This window comes from Oreochromis niloticus, linkage group LG7 (genome assembly GCF_001858045.2).
Source record: "Oreochromis niloticus isolate F11D_XX linkage group LG7, O_niloticus_UMD_NMBU, whole genome shotgun sequence".
Lineage (NCBI taxonomy): Eukaryota > Metazoa > Chordata > Actinopteri > Cichliformes > Cichlidae > Oreochromis > Oreochromis niloticus.
In genome coordinates, this window is record NC_031972.2 from 30,751,599 (window position 1) to 30,775,316 (window position 23,718).

The following is a 23,718-nucleotide window of genomic DNA, read 5'->3' on the forward strand; positions in this document are numbered from 1 at the left end:
AACAATAAACAATAATTTGTATTTCAAGAGATGAAGACAGTTGGTCTTGTTGACAACAGACAGAAAAAATCAAGTAATATAACTGTCCCTTTCTATTGGTTTTTGTATTAAATAAATGGTGGTCTTTTGAATAAAATTAGCACCTTGAGAAAAATGAGACCTAGGTTCACTTACAGTACTAGAATAGTGGATTTACAGTGAGAGCTTTACAGGCCTATGGGACAACAGAAGCTGTGTCCCTGTAAAGAACACATTGTTATAGACATCAGCTAGGACAGTCTGACGTTTTATATACACAGTGAGCAAGCTGTAACACAATCCCTGCATAACTGCATAACAAAAAACAAAACACTGTATGAAGGATGCATGTAAAAAAACCCCAAAAAACATACACTTAAATTATTTAATGTCTCTGTAAACGAAATTGCCTTCTCCGTGAAAAAAAGCCTGGGGGCACTATTGGCCTCAAAGATTCAGTCATACAAAGTCACTGAACTTGAGGGATAAAATCCTCCAACACTAGAGGATAAAGAAGCAAAAACTTCACAGACTGGAAGGTTCCACTTGTCCATGATTTAAAGAGAGTTTGTGTCCTGGACCTGAGAGTCTTCCGGGATGGTGCAGCTTTCTCCCACCTCTAGCTGAAACACACAGGTCCAACAGTGAGGCCAAACTGGTATGTCGTGTTTCCTCCTCCCATTAGTGCCACGTCTCTCAGAGGAAGGAGATGGAGGTCCTCAAACTCCAGCACAGACTCCCGAGGACCAGATTCCATCTCCTCTCCAGGCTGATGGACAAAAAATAGATTACATTTGAACATTTACAGTAGTAAACCCTAAGTAGAGATCAGCTTTAGATAAGTTTCTCTTTCTCTTGAATTGAATATACATAAATGGTACTCTCTCTGTTATGATCAAAGAAACAAGAATAACTGCGAGAGCGCAGCGCAACCCCCCGCCCACACAGCTCACTCTCGGACCAATGTTTACTTTTAAGGGAATAGTAATGAAATGCACTTTTAGTGCAGTAAAAAGTGCAAAGTGCAGGCTTTTCTTATTTTCCCTGTTGAAACTCATTACCTGACATCATTTTGAGTATAAATATTTTTTTTTTACTATTTTTATTTATGTGAATATATTATATTTGTAGCATTCATTTAATTGTTTAGTAAAATTCACTTAAATGTTTAGTCATAAATATTAAGTGAAAAAAGTTTTGATCGTAAAGTTTACTTTGTTTTCAAAAAACCCCCAAAACCCCCCAAAGTAAATCTTATTCAGGGTCATCGTACATGTATTCAAGCTGTTATGTATTTAAATGATTATAACCTGTAACTGCAATGTACATAACAAAGTCCTAACAAAATATTGCGATATTTAGAATGCTCATATATCATTCCCTATGCCTATATGTTGTCAATATAAACAATGACTGTAAGAAACAGTTTTAAAATACTAGATATAGTGTTATTATCACTTTGACCTTGAGATCAACCTATTGACCTTGAGGTCAAATGTGACATAGTAATTGAAATCTTTACATGCTACTTTCTATATGTTGACACACCACACCTGTAAGAATCATAGTTTCTAAGGTATTAAACCTTTTGTCAAGTTTCAATCAATAAATCATTAGGTTGACCTTGAAGACCTTGATGGTTGTAAGCCAATTTTGAAAGGATTGTTAACATGACCCCACTGTACACCTGAACAAAGTTGTATCAGAATTTATTTAAAACTTTTAAAGGTATTGTGTTTACACACAGAGTGACAGAATGACATGTACACACATATCAGGACCAAAAAATACAGCTTCAATACGACTGCAGTAACCACACCTGTATTTGTGGAGTTTTTTTGGAATTTCTGTTTCAAATTTTACATGAAACTACTTTTCTTTTTTTTTTCTGTTTAATAAGCAAGTCATGATTTTTGAAAACTTTATATATTTTTTGCTCCACAAACAACATGCTATTTACTTATATATATATATAACATTCAGGATATTCAGTACAGTATAAAGTATTTTAGTTTTGGTTTTGTATAAAGGTGGTATCTTCAAATATCTTCACTCCTCTTACAGATATCCACTACATTTGTACAGATGCCAGATATTTTTCTCACTTTTTAAACTTTTTTTTTTATTTCAGGCCTTTGGGAATTCCTACCAAACTACCTTGGATTAACAGAGCTTTATGTCCTTCTACACCCTGCCCATGTTGAGTTAATCTGTTCAACTTTTTGCAAATCTGGCAAAAAGGAGGTGCAAAAAAAGTAAAACAGGAAGATATTTTCCAGTAGTCCTGTTACATACCACACAATCTTGAACTGCTCCGAGGTAACTTTGTGTCCTTGAGTCAGTGAGGAATTTGACATCTCGGCTGGCTGGGCCCAGTCTGTGTCCTGGATGGCAGGAGTAGGAAACCTTCTGTACAGCTGTGCCACTGTGCAATCTCAGGAAGCGCATCTGGACCACATTAGCACCTTGATAATAAAACTATAAAAACATATTAGAGTTATCGGAAAGGCTTTATTATAAATCAGGCCAAAGACACTAAATAAAAGGAAAACTGAAAAAAAAAAATACATTAATTATATGTGTGCAGTGTTTGGAAGGTTACTTTTAAAATGTATTCCACTACAGATTACAGAGTACATGCCCCAAAATGTATTTTGTAGCGTATTCCGTTACGTTACTCAATGAGAGTAACGTATTCTGAATACTTTGGATTACTTAATATATTATCACGCTTTTTGCAACTACATGAATGTACTATTGCTGTGTGATTAATTACTATTACTGAAGGCTACTTGCCATACCAATACCCACTAGATTTTTAAATCTTAATATAAAATGAGTAACAGTAGGTTGACATTAGGTAAGGCTGCACTTTTTGCAGCGATCTCGAATAGAAAACTATTCCGCGCGTATATAAAACAGGTCCGTAGCTCCGAACCGTAAAGGTGTAAAACCATAAACGGACCTTTGGCTAATACGTCGGGTTCCATGTTGGTCTCATAGTCGAAAACTAGCTTTACTTTACTTTGTCAACTTTGCTAGCGAGAGACAGAGAGAGGCGTTGAAAGGCCACTCCAATGGAACTTATTGTTTTGGAGGAAAACACAAACACAGTGAGTGTTTTCCTCCGAAAAAAACCCACACAAAATATTTTGTCACGTCATTATGCGGGCCGCAAGTAGAGGTGACATGGGCCGAGTGATTGAGACACAGGCATTAGAGCCTCTTAATGCGTGTTTTATTTGGGTTTCCACCGGCGTGGAATTACCAAAAATAGAGAGGGCATAGCCTAACATATGAAACAGGGAAAGACCGCCGTGTAATCCATTTATTTCAACAAAGTAACTGTATTCTGAATAACACCCTTTTAAAGGGTAACTGTAACGGAATACAGTTACTCATATTTTGCATTTTAAATACGTAACGGCGGTACATGTATTGCGTTACTCCCCAACACTGTATGTGTGGTAATATAATTGCATTATTATTATTATCATCTCCAGTTTTCTTTGTGTAATGTGAGGAGGTGTTTCCTGCTATTTAGCCTATTTTAGATCATTGTTTTAGTTTCCAACCATATTTACAGGCTCAAGTGGAACCTGCAGTCCCAGCTCCAGGAGGCGACTGTTTGAGCAAATGAAGTTCGATGAACTCAATGTATGTGTGTCCAGTAACAACTGAATATCAGTGTTTTAGAGGGTGTTTTATACTCAAGCATAAAATACATTTTTATTTAAGAAAAAGAAAGGCATCAAATGATCAGGGCCCAGGGCCTTATTTTTGATACCCGTGCTTTAGACTTTAGCTCTTCTCCCAGTGTTTCATCCTCTTGTGTCTTTTCCCTTGTATTTAGTCTAGTCATGTCTGTGTTTTCCCCATTTAGTTATCTCACTTCCTGTTTGTTGTTGGGAGGTTGTGGTTCCTTGTTTGTCGTCTTGAGTTTTGTTTCTTTAATCTCGTCTGTTTTGATTCTGTTTAGATGCGTCTCGTTTTCCCCTATTTTCTGTTTCCAGCCCCCCGGTCACCCTTTTAGAAATATGCAGTTGCCGTCTATATATACAGCAGAGCATCAGTTGACTTTTTTTGCCTTGTGTTTCCCAGCTTCAGTGGTTTTTTTCCCGAGTGTTTATTCCCAGTTTAGGTTTCTGTAAGTAGCCTTTTTTAGTTCCCTTTTGTATTTTTGTGTTTCACCTTTTGTATTCTGGTCAACAGTCCAAATAAATGGCTCATTTTTGTTTAACTCTGTCGATCTGTGAGTGTGCATTTAGGTCCTCATCTCCACTACATATACATGACACCATGTCATTAGCAATGTCTCTTTTCCCTGTTCTGATGCTTGGTTTGAACTTTAGCAGGTCGCCTTGACCATGTCTGCATAACTACATGCATTAAGCTGCTGCCACATGATTGGCTGATTAGATATTTGTGTTAACAAGCAGTTGAACATGTGTACCTAATAAAGTGAGAGTACATTTTCCCCACTTGAGAAACTTTTGCCTATTTTGTTTATCTAGCCAACTTTATACATTTATCACCAAGAACTTCTTGCCCAGCAGAACCCAGGCCCTAGAATTAATGTTTAATTTTGGCAGTGCCACCCAGAGGTATTCACTCACCTGAAATCCCTCATCCAGCTTGCTGAGCCACTGAAAAGATCCTTCCTCAGAAAAGTCCTCAATCCAAGCTTTCATTGGCAACTGTAGGCAGATAAAAAGAAGGCACAATTTCCAAAACCGAATGTATGTCCCACTTTTGTGTAGTCAACATTTTCAGACTGTTGCTAATGAAATCCTGAATTACCATGCTGCTCAGACATGACTAAAGCAGCGTTCGACTCATGCTAACCAAGACCAATTCACATTTCTCTTTGGTTTATTGAGTCAATTATTTATGTAGGCTGGACTATATTAGCATAGATAGGGTGAAAGGTGAGTGTGTTTTGTGGTTTTAAACAGACTGAACCAACCATGAAACCAGGACAACACAATACAATGAGAATAATAATAGGTTCTGTCCTTTACATGACCTGATACCCTTCAGATGAATATAAAGTAATTTAGCCATGCATTGCTCCATTCCTTCCTGCAACCAGACAACTTAGTTTTCTTCATGCATACCTCTAACTGATGCAAACAGATTGAATTTGAAACATTTAATAAATGAGGGGTGACATGTGAATTCAGCTAAATACATTTTATCTAATATATTTGATATAGCTCATTTAATTTAGTTTTATATAAGAGACAAGACATTTTGGAATAGTGAAATCTGATAATTTGTATTCTACAGAAGATCTCAGCAGTGAAATTAGCAAATCAAACATTTTTATTTTAGGTGCTCATTACTACGTTATTCCCACTCATAGCTTCATAACTGTTCACATTTAAGTTAAAAAAAGGAGAACAAGTGTAAAAGTGCAAAAGAAATTTCCTGTTTAGAGACAAAGCTTGCAGGTTTAAGTCACTACTGCAGAAGCATGAGGTGAATGACGATTCACCTACAATACAAATACATTAAATGATAGTGGCCATGTCCTTGATTCAGAGGTACAATTTCCTGCAGACTTTCTCTGCTGATGTCTTTATACCTGAGAGTCTTGAGGATGAAGGCAGGTCTGTTTTGATGTTGAAGAGAAGCTGCAGTAAGCCAGCAGGGCATCGCCAGGACTGCCCTGGTTGGGGTCAATGTAATACATTCCTGTACAGAAAGGTTAGCAGGAACTCAATGAGAAACCCAGGGATCAAAGTATTACAGTATGCTCCATGCTGACAGTAAAACCAGTGACATACAGGGAACACAAGAACTTCAACATGCTGGCCTGTAAAAGGAAAGCATTAAAGATGCTGAAGTGTAAAAATATGTCTTCTGTGAACTATTAATATCCCTGTGGCAACAAGCAACAGAGGATTGCTGATGATCTGCAAATTTGGATCTTTGATAGTCAAACAGAATTACCCATATTCATTATCATTTATATATAAGTATACATTAAAATATGTAACAACATATACAGTAAGGTTGACCTTATTTGTCAATATATTATATGCTGATAAAATAAAGTTGTATAAAAAAAAAATCTCTTCAAAATAATCTCTTTTAAAACAAAGCATTTATCTATATACACAATGCTGCCAGGAAAAGAATTCATGCATTTTACTGACAGATTTTGAGACTTGATATCAGCGCTTGGGGACTCTTAGCAAAGTGGCAGTAAAACATACACAGCAAGACAAGATTTTAAATCTACCATCTGTGTTAAATGAGCCTAAATAAATGCAAACATTTCACAAGGCTACTTACTCTCCATGCTTCAGAGGTAGGTGACGTACAGGGGTAATGTTAAAAACCAAAGCACTTCAACTGGTTTTGCTCTAATAACAATATATAAATAGGTTTAATCCATAATCTTAAGCAGCTTATCCAACTATGAGCACAGGGAGCCTATCAGAGCTGACCTTGGGAAAGAGGTGGATGTGAACCTAGTAGATGCTGCCAGTTGATTATATGACTCAAATTATTTTAGAAGTACTTAAACAGACGGACGCTTTGTTGTAAGGTGAAGTTTTGGCTTAGATGGCCTTGATTATAAGGTCCGATGACGATAAAGTAAACCGCTCAACCACACTACACAGAGAATATGCAGGCCAATCATCTACAAAGCCTCAATTTAGCTGTTACTCAAAACCAAATAAGAGAAAAATAAACTAAACTTTTTTCAGTTTTCCTCTGAAATGTATTTTATTCTGTAAATCTATTCTATTATAGCATAAAGCTGTAATGGAGGCGGACACACTCATTTAACCCTTATTTTACTCCACCTAGCTTAGGGATTCCCTGTACACAATCATTCAGTGTTGCTTTACTTTAAAATCTCAGTAACTGACCACTGCTGTATTCAGGGTGACAGAGCCAGAGCTCCAGACAGGTAGTAGCTGGATGCTCTTTGCTGCCATCAGGAGGATCCAAAAGCAGCCGAAGCTCCTCCTGAAGAGTATCCAGCAACGTCTGGATCAGAAGGTAGTTGGGCTTATCTGACATGTACATGAGGTCCTGGATATGGGAAGACAATGAGGAGAATATGAGCCGGTCAAGTTTAATATTTAGAGCCCATGTAAATTTAATGAAAAATAATGATTTTGATACAAAGGGGTTTTAAAAAAAAAAAAAAAAATCGTATTTCTTTATATCTCTATATCTTTAATTTCTTTCTTTCTTTTTTAAACACATGCTGTTTCCAATTATTGGAAAGAAATGTTTTTTAATAGGCAACATTAATCGAATATTTCATAACAGAAAACAACAATTCCAAAATCTAATTGGCAAAACAGTTTACAAACTACTTGCCTTGAGCTGAGACAAGGTCACGTTCAGTGACTTTCCGGGAAGTCCGGGAATGCCAGGTGGACCCTAAAACACAAGATTAATCTTCAAATGACTAAACCTAAACTATTACATAAAAAGTCTTATATCAATCATTTGACATAACTGGGAATAATTCTGTTATAATATCTTAGTATAATGTAGTTCACGGTAATTAGAATTAAGCTGTACACCCTTGTTTGAGTTTTGTTTCAAGCTTTGCAAACAAGCTTTGCTAACCCATGAGAGGAAATTTGGGGCAAACACAGTTCTTCTCCACCCAGATCAGATGAAGTAGGACCAGTATAGATAGGAAAGCCCTGCGCCCAGGTATTGCAACAGACAGAAAACTGTTTGCATTGTTAAAGCAAACATGATAACCTCGTGTTTTTTTACCCATCTGTTGTAGACTTACCGGCAGCCCCTTCCTGCCAGGTGGACCAGGCAGACCTTGATAGCCTTTCAATCCCTGCAGGGAGAATTATATATAATAGCAACAATATAACAATACAATTCTGTACTCTTCCACATGGCAATATCAAACTGTTAATTATCACATACACCGATAAGGAAATAAAGACTGCTGCATGATCGCATTAGACTGCAAACTTCCAAGTGTGACATCTTTATGATTATGTGAGTCACATAAAAAAAGAGGGGGGAAAAAAAGAACAGGCCATTTTCTTCACAGACTGGTGAGTAAGAGCTGAAGAGTGTTTGATGTAGAAGAACAAGAGAGCTGGAGGTGATGATTTCATACCTTTAATCCAAACAAACCCTGCAAGAAAAGAGAGGACAGGGGAAGCAAAGGGCATTAGTGTGATTTTTCAGTATGAAGTGCATTTATCGACTTCCGACTGCTTTTATCAGCTGCATTAAGAGCCTGTCACCTGTAGCCTTGCTGATTTCATAATCTTAGTCAATGGACATTTTTTCTCCTTAAGACACAGTGGGTTGATTGATTTAACAGGCTGGTAGCTGAAGAACAGGGTAGGCTAACAGATAGCAGGCTGCATTTTGAAGAAATGGCAGGGGTTATTATAAAACAATAACATTTGTCTTCATTTTTTAGACATACCCTGGCAGAAAGTGTCTGAGCAAAAGATGTGAAATTCTTGAATTGAAAACATAAAATACTGAAAAAGTCCAAGATATATCTTCCTGACTAAACTTAGCATATCAGAGAGAAAAAATGACAAACAGAACAAGAAAAATACAACAGTTAAAGAGGGCTGAAAAAATGTATCATAAATAAAAGATGTTGCATAAGCTTGCCATACTCAAAAGTATATTAAAGATTTAGAGAGAGATAATACTTACAGGCAATCCAGGCATCCCTGACATGCCCCTGGGCCCTGGCAGACCAATGTTTCCCTAAGACAACATCAGTATAGTGAGAAACATAAACATCTGTCAGTCTTTAACATCACTTAAACACAGTTACACATTGGAAAATTCAAGGCTCTAAACCTGAGAGCTAACAATGCTGCAGTTTTAGTTTTGTATACCTGTTCCCCTTTTGGACCCTCAGGACCAGGCAATCCAACAAGACCACGGATACCCTAAAAAAAGGAAAATCCCAAAGCAGCAGTGATGTAATGTTTTTAGTGTTTTTAATGGCCCCAGTAAATAAAAACCAGAAGCACCTGGATGAGCGTTCTTTGATCAGAATGAACCACTATGTGAATCTCATTTGGCATTTGTCTTCCTTTTGTTATTTTCCAAATTATCTTGATATATCCAAACATAGTAAACAGTCATTTACCATCATCCCACAAAAGACTGTAACTTAAATGATCCTGTTTGTTTCGTTTACGTCTGTTTTTCTGTTTAAATCTGTTAACTGCTCCTACCTTCATGCCATCAACTCCAGGTAGTCCAGGCAGTCCCATGTCTCCTTTGTCACCCTAAGAAGATATGAAACATATGTTAACAGACAGGATGAAAAACACTTTGAAAGACCTTTAGAAAGCCTGAATAAGTAGTTGGAAGCAAAATATAAAGAATTCAGGGATGACCCAAAACTTTTGAACAGTACTGTAGTTGTTCTTAGTTATCTTTTTACTTGTTTACCTTTTCACCCCTTTGACCTTGATCACCTGAGTCTCCACGTAAGCCAGGGATTCCCTTGGTAAAGAACACAAAAACACATCACATAAAAATAAATGCATTCTATTTGTTAAAATCATTCATTTGTCTCCAACTCACTGAATGTGGTAGATCACTGAAGAAGCAATTTCAACAATGATGTATGACGTATGGAAGGTAGGTGCACAAATTCACTTACAATGAGTCCTGACCATCCAGGGAGCCCCACCGGTCCTGTGTCTCCCTTTTCACCCTAAACAATAAAGCACAGTCTACTGTTAGGTCATATCTCATATTTAAACCAACTGTAGGGGTTACACAGAGCATATGGTTGTGTTCCCACCTTTGGTCCTCTCTCTCCCCTGGGCCCTCTCACTCCAGCCTTGCCTCTTTTCCCCTGAGGATGAATACGCCATGATAAAAAAAGAAAAATAATAATACTGAATACAGATCATCTTAGCTTCATCACAACTGTGGACTCACTGTTACATCCTTAAAGCCATTTCCAGCCACTTTCCATGCCGTGGATACTCTTCACAACATAACTCCCAGAGAATTTGTTCCTCCTCCCACAATCACACGGGGAATCTTTTGCTTCTTAGCGTGTAAATGACTAAACTATGGCGCTACATCCTTACATTACATAAACCACCTTTAACCTTACCCTCCTTCCAACATGACCCCTCTTCCCTGGTGAACCAGTCTTGCCTTCTTCTCCCTGTAGAGCAAAACACAAAGGGGGAAAGTTATTTGAAAAGTAAAAGGCAAGAACTTATATATACACTCAGATGTATGGCACCCAAAGGTGACAATAAAGAAGATATAGACATTTTGTCCATTCTTATGAGGGATCATAAGAATGGACAAATGTCTCATGAAACTTGTTGCGCATTACTCTAAAGCTGAAAGGTGATTATAGGCATTCCAGGTTACTACCCTGTCATGTGACTCTTGCTGGAATCATCATTTTTTTTGCCCATAGTTGCTTAAATCATCAAATGTCATTCATCTTCTGTGTTCTCTGGTCCCCATATCGCTGCAAAATGCTTCCTGTGTGGGTGCAGCTGAATATTGCATTTTGTGCAACATATCACTAGGGCCTCTTTAGTGTTTTTGTGCACTTGTTGCTAGTTGACTAAGATGTGGTGTGTTTAAAATGCTGCATTTCTGGATGGACAGATAGACAGATTGATATGATATGATATGATATGATATGATATGATATGATATGAGGATTGTACCTTCTCCCCCTTCATGCCCTGTTTGCCTTCAGGTCCCGGTCTTCCTTGAACTCCCTGTAAGAACAATTTTTTTTTCTCATTTGCGGCTATCTTTCAGGCACACAAACACATCACGTGTACACTCTGTAAGCAGGAAGAGTAATTTTAAACAAGCCGGCATTTTTTCATCATCTATAGTGACTTCATGCTATATACTGCACTCACAGGAACACCTATAGGACCTGAGAGACCCTGGGGTCCCCACCTCTCCGGGAGGCCCCTAAAGAAAAGAGAAGATAAAAAAAGAAGTTACAAAGTCAGTGCTGTTAAGCAGGAAAAGTACAGTCTTTACAATTCAAAATAGTGGTTTGGTTTTCACCTCTAACCCTGGCAGAGCTCCAGGACCCTGAATTCCTGGAAGACCATCATCGCCCTGCACAAGTGATCAAGGTTAATGAGGACGTTTTTAAGAGGTCATATATTATAGACAGATGCAGTTTTTAGATTTAATGTAATTATTAAGATGGCAAAGCACCATTATAGTTTAATAAATGTTATACAGTGGAGTATACATATAAGACCCATATCAAACTAACCGGCTCCCCTGGTGGGCCTGGAGGTCCTGGCTCTCCCTTGAGTCCCAGTTCCCCAGGTTCTCCTTTACTTCCCTCATGTCCCTTTGGTCCTGCATGTCCTACTGGACCCTGCAGGAGTCACAAATGTGGTACAAGTCTCGTGACACATTAGTAACATCTTTGAATTTTACTTGTCCTTCAAATCTGATAACATTTAACATAAGATAACATAAGAGAATGTGATTTTGAAGTAGAATACTTCTGTATAATTCTGTATACAATTAGATGGCAGGTCAAGTAAAGAACTGTGTGAGTACACCTCTTGTACACAGTACATCTTGTACACCTGCAGGTACTTCAGTGGTCACAGGCGTTTATTAAATTACTTTGGCGATGATTTATTTTAAAGATCGTAATAAAAATTTTGACTGTTGTAGTATTCTGCTCGACCTAAAGTTCTGAACCAGACACTTAACTGACTGGTGTTTGCTGGGATAGAACAGAAAGTAGCACAATGCTGAAATATTAGTTTGAAACTTTGAAACAACTGTCTGATACTAGAAGGCACTTACAGGTGGTCCGAGCCTCCCAGGATCTCCTCTGACACCATGTGACCCCATTATCCCCTAGAAACATGAGAAAGAGAAAGCAAATTTAATTTTACATGTATATATGTTCTACACACTAAGTTAGAAAAAAAACATTAAAATGAATAAAAAGTTTACCCGAGGGCCTCCTGAACCCGGCGGTCCAGTAATTCCTACAGGCCCATGCTCGCCCTAGAGAGAGATGGATGAAGACCTTTTCAAATCACTGCTTAAGCATTTCTTTAAACAGAGCTCTGCAGGGTCTGGGCTCTATACCAGAAATAAGTTCAGCATGCCCAGGGTAGCTTTCTGTTATCTGGATTCACTTCACTGATCAGGATAAAGGATCACATGTAGCTGGTTATCAATATGCTAATTTAACTCGGGGTTTCCCCTGTTCACATGAAAGGGGTGGTGTTGGCAGCAACTGACCAATCTAAACAGGCCCTTCAGAGATCATGTGACTGTTCTTCCATAGAAAATGATCCCTGTGAGTGTCACCTACTCACCAAATGTTGATTATTAAAAATCTATAAAGAACATAAACAGTATACCAGTATAAGGCACCACTGTTGTAAAAAAAAAAAGACAAGAGATGAATTTTGAAGAAAATCATTTATTTGGATTAAACTGGATTGATTTAAACATTAATCCTTTATAGGGTGGTCATAGAAGGAACTAAATACCATAGTGCCCTATAAAAGGTTAAATGTTGTCCGCAGCCTGATGAAGAAGACTCATAAAAGAGATGTAGGAAAAAAAATTAAGGAATAAAGTTGCATTTAAGGATCTATATTTATTACTGATGCTCATCAGCTAAAATCCTGCTTCGTAGTACAGGCCTCTGTACTGTAAATAAACAATATGCTGATTTAAAAAACAGGTCAGTTTTTTCCTTGTAAGGAAAAGGTCCTCTCAGCCACCCATGTACGAAGCAGCAATTATTAAAATTCCCTTGAGAAAAGGATTTTTCCAGTGAATGATTTTATGATGCCTCTTGCAGCGTTTTCAAATCTATCATAAAAAAATTTGCTGCTAAGGTTTGCTGTTACTCAAAAATTACTTTTCACAATATTTAAAATTTTGATTTATTCTATGTTCCATGAAGCCACATTGAATACATAAATAAAACTCTGCACTCATGTTAGGATTGGCTGCCCCTTCCCTCACTCCCCTGCTGGCCTGCTTTTGTTAAATGATCCAGGTCTAAGTTCACTTCAGGTGGTCTCTTTCGCTTCTCATTTATTCCACGGATCTTCTCTCTATCGTTCCTTAACTCGAACTGAAAGAAATATTACACGTCCTCTCTCATACTTATTCTATAATGCACATACGTCATTAAACTATGACTGTTGGCCTAAAAAAAAAAAAGAAGAGCCAAAGCACATTAAAGCTGAGGATTCTACTTTAAGGTTACTTGTGGAAAAACAGTGGTGGCCCTATAGATGTATTTATTATTTAACAGCAATTTTCAGTTGTGCTGTTCAGAGGCAGCTGATGTTGAAAAAATCTTCAACGTCTGTACTCGGGCACTAGATGTGTGCTGTGGCAGTGTCCAGCTGAACAGCGCACAAGCCCATCCCTTGGCATGGTACGCTTAACCATTCCAAAACTCAGCATTACTCAAATAAACTGAATTTTGGGGTGAAATGTGCTGAGGCAGTGTATGGATAGCATATTGTGAGTAAACCTACCCTACCCTTAGTCTGTTTGGGCTGAAAATAACATGAGCTGTAAATTCAGAAAGAACATATTCTGTAAATTGTGACTGACTCATCGATGCAGCATGTATATATGTTCCTCTAGTGCCAGGTCTCTTTCCCCTTGTTGTCCTTAGTCTCTTTCCATGTTTGTGTGTCCAGGTATGAGGCTTCATTCCCTTCAGCAGGCTACTGATCATTCACACCTGCCCTTCATTAACTCTCCTGAGCAGCTGTGTATCTAAACTGGCTTTTCCTACCAAAGTGGTAACGGCATTCATCAAGCTGCTAGACTATTGGGTTTGAGCCTCAGATTATCCCTGACTGATGAAACGAGTCTGCCTACAGCTATTGCCTAACTCCTGCCTGCCAGTGCAGACCATCTTCTTTATTACGACTCGTCCATTAACCCCGCATCACAGTAAAAATAAACCAATTGAACTGTCTTTCTGAGTCTGAGCCTCCTTTTAGGCTTGACTTCATTGTGCATAATGAAAAGTACTTCAAACGTTTGCTGAAACGTCGTGAAAAAACATTCTTAGAGGGCACTCTTAAAATTCTTATTTTGAATTATGTACTATATAAATCTTAACAGCACTGTGACTCTTATGAGAAACTGTTTTGTTACCTTCTCTCCCTGAGGTCCATCGGGACCTGGACGTCCAGGAGGACCTGTCATTCCCTGAAATGAGAAAAGAATCACAGCACAATAAAGCTGCACATTAACATCAGTTTGCAATCTGCAGAGTTGTGAGGGAAAAAGCCAACTGTGTGTCAATAAATATCAGTCACAGCTATGAACTATTCAATACAGGTTAATTCAAAAAGCACTCTAAGCAGCATATCAAAAGCATCAATACTCTACATTCTGGTATTCAACTCACCAGTAACCCAGGCAGACCCACAGGGCCTAGTTCACCCATCAGTCCTGGTTCACCCTGTTCAAGAGGAAGACATCAGTTTCCAGTGATTTTAATAAATCCAAATGAACTTCTTTGTTTAATTTACAGTGATAGATCTTAGATAACTACCCTTTGTGTCACCCTTTTGCATTTCAGTGCTCTTAAAAATTGCTCTAATAAATCTCACTGTTGGTGTTTTGAAACTGAACAAGCTTGAAGGAAATGTGGGTAGTGTTATCAAAATGTAACATCCAACTTCCACTGAACTGTTATTCTCACATATTCTCACCATCAGTCCCAAGTTGCCCTTCTCCCCCTTTGGACCCCTGTCACCATTTTCTCCGAGGGGTCCCCAGGGACCCTCTCGACCAGACAAACCAAGAGGTCCCAGCTCACCCTGCACACAATAACAACAGTATGACCGGAACTGCAAACATCACCCAGAGAGAACTCATCTGCTTGTTCAATATATTGTATTTTTAATCAAACTGAAGCTTACCTTCTCCCCCTTGGGTCCAGGATCTCCAGCTTCACCGGGAAGTCCAACATCCCCCTGCAGAAGATGAGGGAACAGAAGTTACTTAATGGTTCAGTCATCAAGGAAGCCTACAGTGAGGTAAAACCAACATATTTTCCTTCTTCATAAGGCAACGTTTCACATGTAATAAAGAATCAGATCTGCCGGAAAACTCATGTTTGAAAAGATTTATTACAACTTCAAAATACAGTTAGTTTGGCCTACAGCTTTCACGCACATGACTTCTCACAAATAGTTATGAGGACATGGGGAAGTATAGGGAAATATCCCCCGAGCCCAACAGGTGGATGCCGGGTTGGTGGAAGGGTTAAAACATGAGGATAGGGGATTTTTCTCTGCTTAAATAGACCATCAAACTGGAAGGAGAGTGAGGTTTGAGTGGGAAACAGTTCTAGCTGGCTGAACTAGATATCAGGCTTCACTTTGTTAAAAAACAATAACGCTGTTGTATTGCACACAACAAAAAGATTATTAAAAGATACTTATCTTGCCACATCCTGTTTTGTTTCTGGTGCTTTCAGGATGTAATGTAGATTTAAAAAGATGTCATTGTTGAAATGATTACAAAAACTACAAGCCACGCTCTCTCTCTCTGCTCTTTGATAAAATCAAGATTTCAAAACCCTAAAATCAATGTGAAATAGGTACTGTCATTACCACAGCATCAGGAAAATGGAATTCTACATTGTATGTACCACAAATGGGGGTTTAATGCTTTTCAAACCAATTTTATACTTTTTTTTAAGCAAAGGACCTCAAATACCTTCAGATTTTCAGCTGAGAGTAATTTAATTCTACCAATAAATAAAAGCACATCTGTTGGCCACAACAACAAACTCTGGACAGGATGCTTGTATGATTCATTAAAGGAAATAAGGTTCTGGAAAAAAAAGAATCACCTCCGGTACAACAACTCTGTTATTTAAGAGACAGCAGCTGGACATGTTTGTCAACACCTGAAATAATTTAAGTAAACAAAAGATAATTGTACTTACCTCTTTACCGACTGGTCCAGGTGGTCCTTGTAGTCCTTTCCCCCCCTGAGGTCCCCTCTCTCCTGGTGGCCCTTTAGGACCAGGTTTCCCACAAGGTCCTAAATCCCCCTGTCAAACAGGAAAGTGTAGGAAAGTCAGATATCAGGCTTTTGGAGGCTAAAAAGTTGTTAGTTATCAAACGTTTGGACCCTTGCAGACTGTTCTAAATCACTAAACAAAGTCTCCTTGGCTTCATGAGATCCAAAAGAAAATCTAGTTTAATGACTTCCACATTTAAGGTTCCTGTACCCAGACCAGACTGTTCCATTTTCTTAAGGTTGCTCAGCAAGGAACATTTAATGAACAGGCACTGATTATTGCTGCAGATACAGAGGTATAGCATTTATTGTGAATTTAATTTGTGTTGCAATAATTGTGGTAGAACTGCAGTTCAGAATTAGAGAAAATGTTCATCTGTGCCACTGATTAATACAATGTACAGTGGTCCCTCATTTATCGCAGGAGTTACGTTCCAAAAATAACCCGCCACAGGTGAAATCCGCGAAGTAGCCATCTTTATTTTTTACAATTATTATAGATAAAACCCCTCACTACACACTTTATACACTTTTCTCAGACAGACATGAACATTTTCTCACTTTTCTCTCTTGTTTAAAAACTCTCAAAGTTCAAACCTTCATAGAAAAATAAGTGCAGTATTATAGAATGAAACCAAAGGCAGGTGATGATGTTTCGTCGACATTGTTGTGTTTGTCGGGGAGAAAACTTACAAACATACAGTACAGCACTTAAGAGTCGCTGTGCGAGCGATTGAAGATTTATGTTAATTTGATAAGCTGGATGCATCCTGTACTGTACAGGGGACACGGCACGAAATTGATTGACAATGGTCTACAGCTAATCAGGACGCAGAACACAATGCACTGTAAAAAAAACAAAAAAACAAAAACAAAAAAACCATGGAAAATTGCACACAAAAAAATTTGCGAAACAGCGAGGCCGCGAACGCGTTATAGCGAGAGACCACTGTAACTTACAATTCTGATTGGGCAGAAATGTTTTTCAAGTCTGACTCTGACATTGTTATGAGAATAAGGACATTTTATTTCAAGTGTTTCCTCAATAATGGAGTCCAAGGTTTATAATTTCGGGTATACAGCTTTGGTCCTGTTATCACTGACCTGGTCTCCTTTCCTTCCAGGTGGGCCCTCGATTCCTGTGTGGCCAGGAGGACCCTGATGGAAAATGTGAAAACTGCTTTATAGAACAGCAAAACTTTTAAAAAAAATGTTTCTAAAACATTCTAATAGAAAAACATAAAACAAATCGGTGGCAAAAAAAAAGGTGCAATTAAAAAAGCCAATTAAAAATAATATTTTCTTTATGAGCATTAAACAGGGCCTTAATCACACCATAGTTTATGTTCAAAGTATGGAACAATTACAGTAAGGGTTGTATTGTAGGCTCTGTCATTATGGCTACTCAAGCATGAACCATGAATGTGACTTAGTGTTTAATTAATCAGTGTACATTATATATAATAATATATAATATAAAAGCTATTTCTCTTTCATGGAGCCTGCCATGGTGCATTGCCAAGTTATTCCAACAAAATGGACCAACAAAACAACGGCAGCTTAAAGTTGTGACTTTGCAAGAGAAATTTGAGAATGCTAATTTTATTGTACTCTTTACAAGCATGAAGAAAAAACAAAATCGTTGCTGGTGACTGCACAAAATATTGTAACCTTTTCTGGACTGAAAATCTCTCCGTTAATCAAAAATACATTTTCTTTATAACAAAACAGAATTGATCAGAATCTGTCTCAAATGATCTCATCAAAGAATATTATGGTGACTCAACACAGTCACAGGCAAACAAAATTGAGCTCAAATCTTACTACCAGGTGTCAATAATTCTTACACACTTTCTTTAAATCTAAAATACAGAATAAGGAAAAAGCTCATAAGATTAGATAAAAGTGCCTTAAGTATTGATCAGCTAGCTTCAGAGACCCAGCAGTTAGCAGAGGTAAGTGAAGAAATCAGATCTAAGAAGTTTTAATTGCTTCACAACAAAATACACCAACCTGCTGTCCTTGTCGTCCCATGGGGCCTGCTTCTCCAGGTAATCCAGGTAAACCCTGGAAGTTTCAGTGTTTGAACATTAATGAAGGAAGAAATAAGAGATTCTCATTATAAAACATTTACAGTACATAATTGTTGAAGTTTACTGTAATTTACCTTAGGTCCTCTTTCCCCCGAGTCCCCTGATAATCCATCAGCACCCTGCGGACCCTGATCAGATCCAACAGACATGCATGTCAGCTTTTACGCACTGTTCTCTTGTGATGATTCAGTAGATTTTACATGTATTGAAAAACAAATAACATGGACATTTATCTCTCCATGCAACATGAGAGAACAGCAGTCGATGGTAGGTACCCACTCACTGGGATTCCTGCTTGTCCCTGTGGTCCCTGAGGTCCTGGAGGCCCTTTGCTTCCCATTGGTCCTGGTTTTCCAATTGCCCCATCAGGACCTGGTAGACCTGGAGGACCCTTAAAAATGACAGAAAAAAGAATACAAATTGAAATTTTTATGTTATTTTTTTAAAAGTCTAATATAAAAACAATCACTATTTGTGGGCGACTGTGGCTCAGGGGGTTGGGAAGCTCATCTGTAACCGGAAGGTTGCCGGTTCGATCCCCCTACTCTCTCTGTCCTGGTCGTTGTGTCCTTGGGCAAGACACTTTACCCTACTGGTGTTGGCCAGAGGGGCCGATGGCGCGATATGGCAGCCTCACTTCTGTCAGCCTGCCTCAGGGCAGCTGTGGCTACAACTGTAGCTTGTAGTATGTGAGAGTGAATGAATAGTGGAAAGTGGAATTGTATTGGGTGCCTAGAAAAGTGCAATCCATTATTATTACGTTGCTCATTGATTATTTTTTTCATTAATTTGGAGTAAACACTTCCTGTAGCATATCCTGTAATTTAATCACAACACATTTTTTGTCTTTATTGTGTACAATTCATCAATAACATACAATCAATTTTAATTTAAAGAGATTTTAAACCAATATATTTGCCCGTTTGCCTATATACATGTCTAACAAATGCAAACGATTGCAAAAGAACACTTCTTCTGTCTTTATGCAACGCTGGACCATGTCGATGAGGAAATGACTGGTAATGTGCTGATTTTGTGATGATTCTTTCATGGATTGTGAGTAATATAATACAAAAACGGGTTGCAGGGAAATCAGCAACAATGAATCAATTAAAACCCATTTATGTGATGTAAAATCAGCATATCAGTTTTATGGAATGACAGCTCCCTCCCTGCAGTAACAGCTTACAACAGCTGCATCTCATTCAGTGGAGCTTCAGTTGATCTTTAAATGATTAGTTTTATTTTGTCTTATTGTGGGAGTCACAGTAAGCCTGACCAAAAATAGCTTCATAAACAAGTCTGACTGGACGATCAGCAAAAACATAGAATTGAATAGTAAGTACTGCAGAATGGTTTCGTTTTCTAGGCAGAGCTCCAACAGCATGCAGAACTACATATTCTTCAACACCTAATCTAAACATGCCACATTAAATAAAGGAAAAAAGCAGTGAGTGAGATCGGGCAAGCACGATCTGCCCAAATGAAAATGCAGAGTACGATCTTCTTTATTTAACTCAAACTTACTTGTGGACCCTGTATCCCATTGGGCCCGTCATCTCCTGGACGACCCTGTGAGAAACAACAACAGTTCAACTTGTTGATTAAGAAACACAGAATTGAAAGTCATGCTCTGATGGCTCTGAAAAGAATTTAAGCATAATGTTAAATTGCCTTTAAATCTATAAATTTGTGACCTTATTTAATATATTTCCTCATTTTATCTCTCTGACAGTTTTTAGTTTGCTCTGGTAAATATGCTATTAGCAAAATATCTGTAAATCTAATCTTGTTGAGCATGCTTTGTTCAGCGTATCACACTGATCATCCCAATTTAGCAGCAGGCTATTTTAATGATTAATGATGCTAGTGCTCATGCTAAATTGCCTTTAAATGTTTACTGCAATTCTGTGAGGCTGTTTGGAATGTTTTTCTTCTTTTTAGCTTTCAGTTTATTCTAATTTAGACATACAACGTTTGATGAATCACAATGCTGTTGCTAAACTAAACTAAATTGCCTGTTAGCCTGTGATGCTGTTTGGTATTTTTTAACATTTTATTTCTCTGACAAAGTTGTCCTTCTGCTCAGCAAGGGTTGAGCCAATGGATGATGGTGTCAGGGATAGGCGATGGTTAAAGTGACTGGCGATAGTTCACCAATGTGTTCACCAACAAGGTCAAAAGCATGCACACCTCCAATACTTGGTAAAATGTCCCTTAGCAACTTATACCTCAACCTTTTGATAGCCATCAACAAGTTTCTGGTATAACTCTGGCTGGATATTTGACAACTGTTATTGGCAGAATTGGTAGAGTTCATTTAAACTGGTTGGTTTCCTGACATGGATGCCTCTTTTAGCATTGTCCATAAATGTTCAATAGGGTTGAGGTTGGGGCTTTGAGAAAGCTATTCCAGAAGCTTAATGTTCTCCTGCTTTCCAAACTGAGTTTTGATATGAATTTTGGATTGTTCTTCGGTTGGAACAGCCAACTCTGTCCAAGTTTCAGCACTATCATCACCATGCTTGACAGTTGATACAAAGCGCTTAGCTTTGAAACCCTCACCTTCACTCTTGTCATTGTGGCCAAATAGCTCAATCTTTGTGTCTCTGACCATGAAACTTTTCTCCAGAAGGCAAATGGGTTTTCCATGGCGGCAGCTGCTCAATTTAAGCTGAGCATGAAGGAGTCGATTTTAGAGCAGAGGGTTGTTTCTTGGTCAGCACCCTCTCAGTAAAATAAAACTCTGGCTGCGTACAGTGATGCTGGTGTTTCAGCAGTTTCCAATTGGTCATTCCTGAGTTTTCTTGAAAATCATAAACAATTTTCTTTACATCTGAGGGTGATATATTGGGTTTTCTTCCAGACCTTAGCAAAGTGGCGGCAAATCCAAATATCTTGTACCTGTGTACAATTGTTTGAACTGATGAGCTTGGAATCTGCAGCTGTTTAAAAATGGTTCCAAGACAGCATCCCAACTTGTGTAGATCTTAATCTTCCTTGGACTTTCCTATAACTCTGAGTATTGGTCAGTCCAATTTGAGCAAATCCTTTTTATGCTGGCAAAGACAAACTACCAGCTGTAGTCATTATCATAATCACTAATGAAAAGTTAATAGGCCTTTGTCTTAAGAAGTTAAAATACATAGTAGAACCTTTGGCACCACTCACTGAAAGATTTAAGTGAGTTTATCTATATATTTGAGCCTGTATGCACTTTTGACCCTGTGTGGATTCAAGAAAATGCTAAATAAATGCAAATGTACACCCAGTTATTATATAAGTCAATAAAGATGTATGCTGTACAATCATTCCACCCTGTAACTGTATAACCAGCACTTGCAATACAGGCGTCTGGGCATGCATGGGCATGTGCGTTCAAATTCATGTCCCCACTTCCTTTGAAGTTAATGTGTGTGTGTGTGTGTGTGTGTGTGTGTGTGTGTGTGTGTGTGTGTGTGTCATCATCACCATCATCATCATTATCATCATCAAATGGGAGAAAACAAAAGAAGGATATTTCTGACTGCTGGGTTGATTTTTTAATCAGGGTTTAATTGCATTTGCAGAAATCCTTAGTTATCCTGTATCCTTTTTTATTTTTACTTTATTATTATTATGAATTATGACGTTTACTGTGATGGTTTCACAAACTGATATTTCATAGAGACACCAGAAACTTAACACTTAGAACCGAATTTAGAAGATAAACCACCTTGTGAGGATTTGTCTCACCTGTGGTCCCCGGGGTCCCTTCTCTCCAGGAGGACCTTGCAAACCCTAAAAAAATGAAACAGAGTTAGATCATGCTCCTTATATCTGCATGTTAAAATGCATGTTTCTGTGTTTGATCAGCTATAGGATAAGTGGGTAAAATATGTTAAACCTACAAAATTTGATATTATCGATGTCTTAGGTGATCAACAATGTGATGTTATTTATGTATTTATATTTATTTATTGTTATTTTATCGTATTTATTTATTTATTTTTATGTGGGCACTTCTCCAAAATTGTACAAAGTTCACATAAGCTGTAAAATCTGCTGATTTACTGACATTGTACTAGTTCTATTACTTGATTTGTAAAGATGAAGATTTTTTTAAGAAAACTGTAATTTTAGTGATCTGTGGCTGTAAAGATGTGTTTTAGGTTACTCAGTTTCAACCTGTCCTGAATCTTTAACTGTAGCTAAGCTAGTGTAACACCAATACAAACTAAAGACACTTAAAGGATATTAAGTTCTTTAAGTATCTTTAATGATTTTATGACCTGTAATTGACTTGAAAGCACATTTTTAAAAGTTTAAGTTAACTTTTTTTAACTTATCTAAAAACACAATATCTTCTGTTTGACACATCCCCTTGGTTTCTTTACTTTACTGGAACCTTAACCTGGGTTTTTCTCTCCCATGATGAGTGCAGCTTTAAATGTCTCAGTGATGCGGAACAATGACAAGTTTAAGACATTATTTAGCGTTCAAACTGAGATCAAACTGCCTTAACTCTATGACAGATTGATTGATTTCACTGCAGTGTTGGGCAGCCATCTGTGTAAGTAAAAAGTGGCTCCAATGACACTGCATGGAGTGTTGGCAGCGTCAAAAAACAGTCTCACTTCCACTACTTAAAACTAACTCCTTCCATGCACAAGGGACCTTATTCCTAAATCTAACCAACCAAAAGACTGACAGTGATTTATAGGGTAAACAAACTTTGGCAAGAACAGCACAGATTTTGTTTTTCCCCCACAACTTGACCAAAACTGAAAAAACAAACAAACATATGAGTCAAGTTGAGGTAATTATTTTGTACCATTACAGAAAAAAACAATAAACAGGGAAGATCAGTGGTGTACCTATCTGAAGAATTAAGCTGGCATTTGATGTGTACTGTTGTGGCCAGACGAGAGGACAGTGATTGGAACAATTTATTTGTCCTCTTTCACCTGAGCCTGCCACATCACTTACTTCGCCATTAGATTTTCCTCCAGAGCTCTCAGTAAAATCAATCGCTATGAGTTGTTTGCCTCCATGTACTGGCAGTCCCTGTAGACCAGCTGCACATTTCATCGGTCTATTTTATTTACCAGCCCTTTCTTGACGTGACCCCACCATCTCTTCTGCTTTAATCTAATCTGCTTTACAATACTCAATCTACCCCTCATATACCCCAAATAGCTCCCAGGGGTTAAAGGTTAGGAAATAAAAAAGCAAAAATAAACTGCAGACACTTACTGGAGGTCCTGGCTTCCCAACAGGCCCGGGTAATCCTCGTAAACCTGGCTCCCCCTGGTGCAGAAAAAAAATAAATAATTTTATTGTGATTGTTTCTGATAATTGAAGCTGTAAAGTTACTTCCAATCACAAGATTTTAACAGCTTTAACAGAACATTTCTGTACTCACCTAAATGTCAAAAATATTCTAGTCAAAAACCTTTTACTCGTCCTTTTCATAGCTGAGTCCCTCACTTTTAACACAATTTACCGACTCATGTACGTACAACAGCATCTTTCGTCCTGTTCTTATATCAAAAAGGACGAGGTGAGATAGATGACAGAAGGATGA

At 38.0% G+C, this 23,718-nt stretch overlaps 2 protein-coding genes across 4 annotated transcripts in view; both read right to left on the reverse strand.

The window, feature by feature from the left end:
- Positions 1-10,111, reverse strand: LOC100700711 (collagen alpha-2(I) chain). Of its 2 annotated transcripts, XM_025909372.1 has the most exons (15): positions 9,949-10,111; positions 9,809-9,862; positions 9,665-9,718; positions 9,451-9,504; positions 9,231-9,284; positions 8,886-8,939; positions 8,698-8,751; positions 8,138-8,155; positions 7,793-7,846; positions 7,363-7,425; positions 6,903-7,068; positions 5,606-5,715; positions 4,635-4,715; positions 2,314-2,496; positions 1-787 (listed from the first exon to the last, which is right to left on the reverse strand). In XM_025909372.1, exons 5-15 carry the CDS (start codon positions 9,267-9,269, stop codon positions 638-640), a joined length of 972 nt encoding a protein of 323 aa, XP_025765157.1. In that variant the 5' UTR covers positions 9,270-9,284; positions 9,451-9,504; positions 9,665-9,718; positions 9,809-9,862; positions 9,949-10,111; the 3' UTR covers positions 1-637. The 2 variants fall into 2 exon arrangements, with proteins under 2 accessions (XP_025765157.1, XP_019209972.1); XM_019354427.2 differs by lacking the exons at positions 8,698-8,751; positions 8,886-8,939; positions 9,231-9,284; ... (2 more) ...; positions 9,809-9,862; positions 9,949-10,111 and adding an exon at positions 8,268-8,376.
- An 18-nt stretch (positions 10,112-10,129) lies between these two features.
- The window catches only part of LOC109194272 (collagen alpha-1(I) chain), a 99,879-nt gene continuing 86,290 nt past the window's right edge, over positions 10,130-23,718 (reverse strand). For both annotated transcript variants that reach the window (XM_019354425.2, XM_019354426.2), the window contains 19 exons: positions 23,388-23,441; positions 21,888-21,932; positions 19,680-19,724; positions 18,436-18,543; positions 18,227-18,280; positions 18,073-18,126; positions 17,164-17,217; positions 15,983-16,090; positions 14,949-15,002; positions 14,739-14,846; positions 14,432-14,485; positions 14,176-14,229; positions 11,986-12,039; positions 11,833-11,886; positions 11,282-11,389; positions 11,065-11,118; positions 10,911-10,965; positions 10,707-10,760; positions 10,130-10,183 (listed from right to left, as the gene is read on the reverse strand). In XM_019354425.2, coding sequence (XP_019209970.1) covers positions 10,735-10,760; positions 10,911-10,965; positions 11,065-11,118; positions 11,282-11,389; positions 11,833-11,886; positions 11,986-12,039; positions 14,176-14,229; positions 14,432-14,485; positions 14,739-14,846; positions 14,949-15,002; positions 15,983-16,090; positions 17,164-17,217; positions 18,073-18,126; positions 18,227-18,280; positions 18,436-18,543; positions 19,680-19,724; positions 21,888-21,932; positions 23,388-23,441 — 1,143 coding nt within the window. In that variant the 3' untranslated portion in view covers positions 10,130-10,183; positions 10,707-10,734. The remainder of the gene's footprint in view (positions 10,184-10,706; positions 10,761-10,910; positions 10,966-11,064; positions 11,119-11,281; positions 11,390-11,832; positions 11,887-11,985; positions 12,040-14,175; positions 14,230-14,431; positions 14,486-14,738; positions 14,847-14,948; positions 15,003-15,982; positions 16,091-17,163; positions 17,218-18,072; positions 18,127-18,226; positions 18,281-18,435; positions 18,544-19,679; positions 19,725-21,887; positions 21,933-23,387; positions 23,442-23,718) is intronic.